Source organism: Arachis stenosperma, chromosome 2 (assembly GCF_014773155.1).
Source record: "Arachis stenosperma cultivar V10309 chromosome 2, arast.V10309.gnm1.PFL2, whole genome shotgun sequence".
In the NCBI taxonomy this organism is placed as follows: Eukaryota; Viridiplantae; Streptophyta; class Magnoliopsida; order Fabales; family Fabaceae; genus Arachis; species Arachis stenosperma.
This window is the reverse complement of record NC_080378.1, coordinates 99641338-99649447: the sequence shown is the minus strand read 5'-3', so window position 1 is coordinate 99649447 and position 8110 is coordinate 99641338. Positions and strand designations below refer to the sequence as shown.

The following is an 8110-nucleotide window of genomic DNA, read 5'->3' as shown; positions in this document are numbered from 1 at the left end:
CTTTCCGCGGTTGGCCCAACAAGCGGTATCAGAGCCGATGGTTAATCGGTCTGGTGGTTTTAAGGGGTATTCAAGGTGAAGCATCGAAAGTCTTTCCGGCAAAGGTGGTTCGGACGGCGTGTCCCACGGTATTTTGCGGCGGTGAGATAGACGAATACTCGTGGTGGTGGAGGAACTAGAGGGAAGTTGTTGTTTGATGTGGAGGCTCACACTTGAAGGGGAGATGGTTTTAAGGGAACTAGAGGGAAGTTGTTGTTTGATGTGGAGGCTCACACTTGAGGGGGAGATGGTTTTAAGGGGTATTCAAGGTGAAGCATCGAAAGTCTTCCCGGCAAAGGTGGTCCGGACGGCGTGTCCCACGGTATTTTGCGGCGGTGAGATGGACGAATACTCGTGGTGGTGGAGGAACTAGAGGGAAGTTGTTGTTTGATGTGGAGGCTCACACTTGAGGGGGAGATTGTTAGTGTTGCAAGTGTGAAGAGTGTTGAAGTTAGTCTCACATAAAAGAAAACAAGGAAGAGTGAGGAGTTTATAAGATGAGAGACCCATTTACTTGACATCTTAAAGTTTTGAGTTGGATGTGGTGTCTTCTCATCTTATGTTCTCTTATTAATAAAAATTAGGTCAATAATCTAACGGTACTATAGTACATTTAAATTGATACACTTTATTAAAAAAAAAAACCTCTAACAAAAGAACGGAAATTAATTTCTAAATGGAAAACAGAATGGTGAAGTGCAGATAAATGGATGCATGGGGTGATGTCCATAAATGTGGACCTGTGAAGATCAGAGACTTGCAAAACGCAGGTAACGTTTTGCAGGAACAAGAAACAGAAAATTGCAGGCGCTGCGATTGGCGTGGAAATGGAACAAGAAATTGAACAAGAATGCGTTTGTCAGTGAACCAGAGCAAAATGCTGGTTACGTTTTGCAGGCTCTATACATGCATGCGTGCCACGTGTTTTGGAAAGGGGTTCAGCTGGGTCCTTATAATGAGAAACGCAGATTGAAAAAGCATAGTTACTGAAGCAAACTCATTACCAAAGAAATAGTTGGGGGAGAGTGAAAGAGCTGTGAATCAGCTCGGTGAAGAAGAGCTACATGGTATGGTATAGGGAAAAAAAATGGTGCGTGACTATACCAAACCAGAAGATCATATTATTGAGTATTTGGATCATCCCCATTTTGTAAGTAAATTTTTTTAATATTTAACAATAAATATATAAATTTATTTAAATTTTATTTATTTGTGTTGTAATTAGTAGTATTGAGGTTATTAATATAATATTATTATAATTAATATTTTGCGTTACGTCTTAAATTTTTTAATACCGTTATTATTATTATTATTATTATTATTATTATTATTATTATTATTATTATTATTATTATTATTATTATTATTATTATTATTAGGCAAATTATGTTATCATGGTAGAAAGAGTTTAGGAAAGAAACGAAGAATTATTTAGAAAAGTATTATTTTTATTCATATTTCTCATTTGTAATTACAAAGTTCTTATTGATATATAGACCAAAAGTACGCTAAGAGTACACTCGTTATGGAATAATATCCTAATAAATTAATCTCTTTATTGTTAGTAACGTTGTTATTATTATTATTATTATTATTATTATTATTATTATTATTATTATTATTATTATTATTATTATTATAATGGATCTGTTAATGAAAATAATTTATTAATAATATTTAATAAGAATAATGTGTAATAAATTATTATTTTTTAGTGATTTACTATTATTTTTTATGATAGTAATAATAATAAGAATACTGTCATCAACAGTAAACGGTTTTGTTAATAATGTTTACGTTAGAAAAAAAATTATTATTATAGATATTATAATAAATGATTTTTTTCAGTAATATTTTGTAATAAAAATTAATACTGTATGTTAATAATAACAAGCCTCGTAGGTTATAGTTATTATAATAAATGGTTATTATTATTGTTATTATTGTTATATTTGGATAACTATTATTATAAGTAGAGTGTTATTATGATTATTTTATAATACTAGTTATGATAGTGAGAAAAAATTATTATTAATTTTTAATAATTAATAATACTGTTTAATAAATAATAGATAAATATTCGTGATTTTTTAACAGTTTATTATTATTATTATGTTTTAATCGGTATTATTTAGAATTTAATAATTATCATTTTTTTTGCAGGCTATCAGAAATTTGTTGCCCAGAAAACTGGATCCGCCAGATACGTTGAATGAGGTAGCTGCAGCGACATTGGCATTGACTGATTTTCAACATGTTTCGCGAGTGGGCGAAATGAGAGGTCATTCTGCACTACTGAGTGCTTTGGTGGAACGCTGGAGGCCGGAGACTCACACGTTTCATCTTCCGGTCGGTGAAGTGACGGTAACATTGGAAGATGTGAGCTATATTCTTAGTCTCCCGATTAATGGGGATGCTGTTACGGGTAGATCAAATAGCAGCCACCAGTTTTTGGTGGAGAACTGCATTGCGTGTTTTGGTCGGGAGCCCGGTCCGGACGATCACGTGTTGGGAAAGGTTAATATTGCTTGGGTCCGGCGGTGCAGAGACACCGAGCCGTGTGATACTCAAGAGTCTCTCGAGCGGTACGTCCGAGCGCACATTTTCTGCATGCTCGGTACAGTTGTGTTTTCGGATAAGTCGACCGTCTCACTGAACTCGAAGTTTCTACCGTTACTTAGGGATTTCCATCGGATTTCAGGGTATAGTTGGGGAGCAGCCAGTCTGGCACACCTATACAGATCGTTGTGTCGTGCCTCACGATACACCTACAAGGAAGTGGATGGCCCACTGATACTGCTTTTTGTTTGGGCGTGGGAGCGTATGCCGTTCCTGGCACCTATACCCCGCGATCAACTCGGCAATATTGGTGTTCCACTAGCGCGACGGTATTGGCTTTTAGCGTTGTTGTTATTGTTATTATTATTATTAAGCTTATTCATATTGTTATTATTATTATTATTATTATTATTATTATTATTATTATTATTATTATTATTATTATTATTATTATTTTGTTCTTCTTATTAATAATGTTATTATGTTTTCGTTAGGTAGACTCAATGGCGCCGATATACGAGATATATACGGCGGCCCACTACGCATTTTAGGCGAGGTCTCGACGACATGGGAATTGACGACGTAAGTTGTACCATTAATGTCCAATGTTTTTATTCAGAACAACAGTTTTTCTAATCGACCTCTTGGTAACTATTATGCAGTTTATATGGCGGCCATATATGGGAGTGGGGATTCCGGATGGCCTCGAACCCCATATGTTCATGTGCTCCACTCAGTTTGTGCAAATATGGAGCCTTGAACCTCCTTAAGAAGTTGGACCCGATGTGCCTGATGCAATACATGTGCCACACCCTTGGTGGTGACCATGCACCGTTACTGCGAGCTATTGCAGTGTCGATGGAGGTATGGCGGTCAGAAATAATACCCACACCATCAATGGTAACAACATATCTCCGCAAATTGGTTAGAAAAAACTCCCACGCGTCTGCTGTCTCGCCCTCGACAATCGCAAATGCAATAGGCACAATGTTTTGATTCCCATCTTGTGCAACCGCTACGAGAAGTGCTCCTTTATATTTTCCGTACAGGTGCGTGCCATCAACCTGCACCAGTGGCTTGCAGTGTCTGAATGCTACAATACACGGATAGAAGCTCCAAAAAACACGGTGCAGAACTCTTACACCTTGAACCTCCTCACTCTCGCGGTAAACGGGGAGCATTTTAATTTGAACACGAGACCTTGGCATCTTCACTGTCATTGCTTTCAACCATACTGGCAGAGTCTAGTAAGAAACTTCCCAATCGCAAAAAATTTTTGCGACAGCTTTCTGCTTTGCCAACCAAGCCTTACGGTAACTCACAGTATAGTTGAACTTGCCTTGAACTTCTGCAATAATAGACTTCACCTTTATCGAGGGGTCTGCTTCGACCAATGGCCTAATGGCATCTGCAATTGTGTCTGAGTCCAACTTTGCATGATCTTGTGAAATCGTGCCCATGGTGCACGTGTGCTTGCCATTGTATCTCCTGATCTCCCAACAAGCTTTTTTTCGAATCAAGCTAGCTCGGATAAGCTAGTCACACCCTGCACCATACCCCTTGCATTTCGCATAGAATGTCTGCGGCTCAGACTCATACACAGTGTAATCAACTCCTCTAGAGATGGTGTAGCTTTTGATTGTAGATATCACCGACTCTCTCGAACCAAATTTCATTCCGACACTAAACTCGCCATCTTTCGCCGCAACATTGCCTTCACCTACGACATGCGCACCGCCATCAGTCAGACAAGCTAAATAAAATAAGCACTATAGAAAACTTCAGTTAATAATTATGACATACCTGTATTCGCATACTCAGAAAATTCCGGAGCATGCATGGCTTCGAGATCTAGAGTCCGCATAAAAGACGGAACACCAAACGGGTGCTTGCTTACAATCGCATTTGCTTCATCTTGCACCGCCGGATTGCCTGCCAAGTCTCTGTCATCGTTTTCGTCATCGACTTTATAGTTAGCTTCGAATTCGTCTTCACTGTCATTATTATCTTCTTCCCAATCTATATCCCCGAGCTCATCAACATTGATCTCGTCGTCGACCATACTTGTCCCCGGCTGCTGTTCAAACTCAACGTACAGCTCTATCATTGACACGTGAGATCGGGTTTGTTGATAAATATACAACATCTGCTGCATACTGGCATCGTCAGTGATGGGCATTATTTGAAACTGTATTAAGCTACCAAATACTTGCACAGGACTTCTGTATAAAAGATTGCTCACCCTTTTCAAAATGTGGCTTTGAATGTTATTACAAAGACCATTTTGCAACTCGACAAAACCCATGGTACATGGAATGGCAAATGACAACGGACATTCACAAACAAAAGTGACTCCTTCATGTGTGTTTGTTACAACCTCACCGTTATAATATACTCGCAAGTTTGCAACACCTTCCATAACTTCAGCCTTAACTAACTATATTTTTTTGACACAGTTATCTGCCAAAAAAACACCTCTCTAAAGACTTTATGCAAGAAAAAACAAGAGGAGAAGTGAAGATGAAGATGAACATCACCGGACTTCATATTTATAGGCAAACTTGTGGATTTAAATATTATTTTGTGTACAAAACGCAACCTGCGTTTTAGGGCTTCCAAGAAAAAATTTTTAACCCTAACAAAACGCAACCTGCGTTTTGTGGGCTTCGAAAAATATTTCCTTTTTCTGACATAGTAAAACGCAACTTGCGTTTACTATTAAAAAAAAAAAAAAAGAAAAACCAAAACATAAGCTACGTTTGGTATATTTTAAAATTCAAAAAAAATAAATAAACACAAAACGTAAGTTACGTTTTGTGACTGACCCATAGCAGTGCAATATTTTACTATGCATCCATTTCATGGTATTTCTCCATAAACTTCTCCATTTGCAAAAAAATTAGCCACAAAAGAAAGATACATTATTTATTTAGAATACTTTAACGTTTAAACAATTTATCTCTTATTTTCATTTATTTGAGTGTCAGAATATTTTTACAAATGCTAAACGCATCTGTTCTATCTCGAAATCGATATATACCTAGTCAATTATTGAACCTTGGTATATATAACTCTAGTCTATGAGTTTCTCCCCATAAATTAACCTATACATACAAATGTTAGAATAAAGTAGAAGTGTAGGAGTTAGTAGTAGAAGTGCTTTGATAGACAAGTTGCAAGAAAAGTTGCTTCTTTACCAAAGGGAAAGTGGAGATTTTGTCATTTATCATGGAGAAACTTTTTTATGTACCAAATTTTAATTATTTTTTGTTTCTTTAATTTGGGCCTTTCAACTTTTCGTTTAGTGGGTGTGGGACCAAAACTACTATATGTATATAGGTGCAAGCATTATAAATTTGGGGAGGGGGCTAGTGTTACTATACCCCATTCACAAAGGTTGGAAAAGCAAATAGCAACAGCAGAAGTAGAGAACAAGAGTATTTTGTTTTTTTTTTTTATAGATAAAAATTTATTTGGTGAATTCCACGCTAATATTATTATTATTATTATTAATTCGGACCTACCATCTGATAGCTGTACTCTTAAAAAAGTAGTTCATGTTGTGATAAGGATAATTTATCACCCTTACGTGGATGCCCATTTTCCATGATATATAGTTTCTCAAGGATGACTTCATTTAATATGAAGTTGAAAATTTACCTCATGTACGTATATAAATAGAGGCATAAGCCTTTAACAATTACACACAAAAAAACAACAGCAATACAAGCTAATATATTCCCTCTCTCTCTTTCTTATAAAGTATTTAGTTTCTTTTCTATTACTACACACAACCAAATAATAAGAGATCGATTCTCTTTTATGTTGCAAACAAATACCCTTCTCCTTATATTACTATTACAATTCTTTCTCTTCTTTTATTTTATAAGTATTTTAAATTCTATTTTTTATTACTCTTTACATATAATATTAATAGCAATATTAACCATCTTTATTATATTGAGATAATATCAAATGCAAATATCTCTCTCTTTATTTTAATACTTTTTCTTATCTTTGTATATATACACAATACAACATATAATATTATTATATATATATAAAAATTATTGAGCTAATTATATTAATAATAGAGTCTTCTATTTATACATCTTTATTTTATATATCCTTTATTTTACAACACGTTATCAGCACGAGACTCTGATCAAATCTTTAGGAAGACTCAGGTAATATTTTCATTATGTCGAAACTCTCTCATCTTGAATTCAATGCTCTTGATATATCTGGAAACAATTATTTATCATGGATACTAGATGCTGAAATCCATCTTGATTCAATGGATCTTGGAGATACCATTAAGATTGAAAATAATGCATCCCAGAAGGATAAAGCTAAAGCCATGATTTTTCTCCGTCGTCATCTTGACGAAGGATTGAAAAATGAATATCTCACATTAAAAGATCCTGCAGATCTTTGGAAAGACCTTGAAGAAAGGTACAATCATCAGAAAACGGTGATACTTCCTCAAGCCCGGTATGAATGGACGCATTTGCGTTTACAAGATTTTAAATCTATAAATGAATATAATTCTGCAATGTTTCGAATCACCTCACGAATGAAATTGTGTGGAGAAAAAATAACTGATCATGATATGTTGGAGAAAACTTTTTCAACCTTCCATGCCTCGAATGTGCTCCTGCAGCAGCAGTATCGAGAGAAAGGGTTTAAAAAATATTCTGAGTTAATTTCTTGCCTTCTTGTTGCCGAACGCAACAATGAGTTGTTATTAAAAAATCATGAAGCGCGCCCAGCTGGCGCCGCCCCATTTCCTGAAGTAAATGCGGCAAATCATTACCCCAGAAGAGGTAAATGGCAAGCTTTTAATAACAAGAAAAATTATGGAAGGAAAAAGAATTATGTTCAAAAGAGAGGATCTCACCAGAAGTGGGATAAAGAAAAGAATATCGGGCAGAATAAATCAACAGAGGAGAAGTGTTTCCGTTGTGGTGGAAAGGGCCATTGGTCTCGTACCTGTCGTACCCCAAGGCACCTAGTCGATCTTTATCAGGCATCTTTGAAAAAGAACGACAAAGGAAAGGAAACAAATTTTGTTTCAAATGATGCTGAGAACTCCACCACTCATTATGATGTATCTGATTTCTTTGAGAATCCCAAAGGAAATATTGGTCATTTGATCAATGATGGAATAGTTTAATATGTGAGATTGTGAAGTATTTATGTAAATAAATAATGTAAAGAACTTATTGTTAAGTTTTATTTTCTATGATGTACATAAATAATGAAATATTAATGTTTATGAATTTTGAAATTATTAAATGTGTCAAATTTTAAAATAAAATTTTAGTATATGACATTATTTTATGTACAATGTTTCTTAGAAAAATAATTCTGATCAAGTATTCAATTTAACTGTGCATACTACTCATTTTATTATTATTTGTTTTTGAAGAGAATGGCAAGGATATGTAATGAAGATGTATGCCTTGCGGATAGTGCAAGTTCGCACACTATTCTCAAAAGTGATATATAT

At 35.3% G+C, this 8110-nt stretch overlaps 3 protein-coding genes across 3 annotated transcripts; 1 reads left to right on the top strand and 2 right to left on the bottom strand.

The window, feature by feature from the left end:
* Positions 1 to 223: 223 nt before the first annotated feature.
* On the top strand, positions 224 to 3096 carry LOC130963270 (serine/threonine-protein phosphatase 7 long form homolog). The gene is made up of 3 exons (XM_057889400.1): positions 224 to 361; positions 2203 to 2927; positions 3093 to 3096. Exons 1-3 carry the CDS (start codon positions 224 to 226, stop codon positions 3094 to 3096), a joined length of 867 nt encoding a protein of 288 aa, XP_057745383.1.
* Positions 3097 to 3230: 134 nt separating this feature from the next.
* On the bottom strand, positions 3231 to 4058 carry LOC130963269 (uncharacterized). Its single transcript, XM_057889399.1, has 2 exons — positions 3921 to 4058; positions 3231 to 3842 (listed from the first exon to the last, which is right to left on the bottom strand). The coding sequence occupies exons 1-2, from the start codon at positions 4056 to 4058 to the stop codon at positions 3231 to 3233; spliced, it is 750 nt and encodes a 249-aa protein (XP_057745382.1).
* A 75-nt stretch (positions 4059 to 4133) lies between these two features.
* On the bottom strand, positions 4134 to 5017 carry LOC130963268 (uncharacterized). Its single transcript, XM_057889398.1, has 2 exons — positions 4402 to 5017; positions 4134 to 4351 (listed from the first exon to the last, which is right to left on the bottom strand). The coding sequence occupies exons 1-2, from the start codon at positions 5015 to 5017 to the stop codon at positions 4134 to 4136; spliced, it is 834 nt and encodes a 277-aa protein (XP_057745381.1).
* Positions 5018 to 8110: the final 3093 nt, after the last annotated feature.

What these genes read in the sequence shown, in the direction of transcription:
- LOC130963269 (XM_057889399.1), bottom strand. Translation starts at nt 4,058, where the DNA reads ATGGGCACGATTTCACAAGATCATGCAAAGTTGGACTCAGACACAATT. An exon ending in AAGGCAAGTTCAACTATACT is followed by an intron (nt 3,843 to 3,920) that starts GTGAGTTACCGT and finishes GTTTCTTACTAG; the next exon opens with ACTCTGCCAGTATGGTTGAA.
- LOC130963268 (XM_057889398.1), bottom strand. Translation starts at nt 5,017, where the DNA reads ATGGAAGGTGTTGCAAACTTGCGAGTATATTATAACGGTGAGGTTGTA. An exon ending in TTCTGAGTATGCGAATACAG is followed by an intron (nt 4,352 to 4,401) that starts GTATGTCATAAT and finishes TATTTTATTTAG; the next exon opens with CTTGTCTGACTGATGGCGGT.
- LOC130963270 (XM_057889400.1), top strand. Translation starts at nt 224, where the DNA reads ATGGTTTTAAGGGAACTAGAGGGAAGTTGTTGTTTGATGTGGAGGCTC. An exon ending in TCCGGACGGCGTGTCCCACG is followed by an intron (nt 362 to 2,202) that starts GTATTTTGCGGC and finishes TTTTTTTTGCAG; the next exon opens with GCTATCAGAAATTTGTTGCC.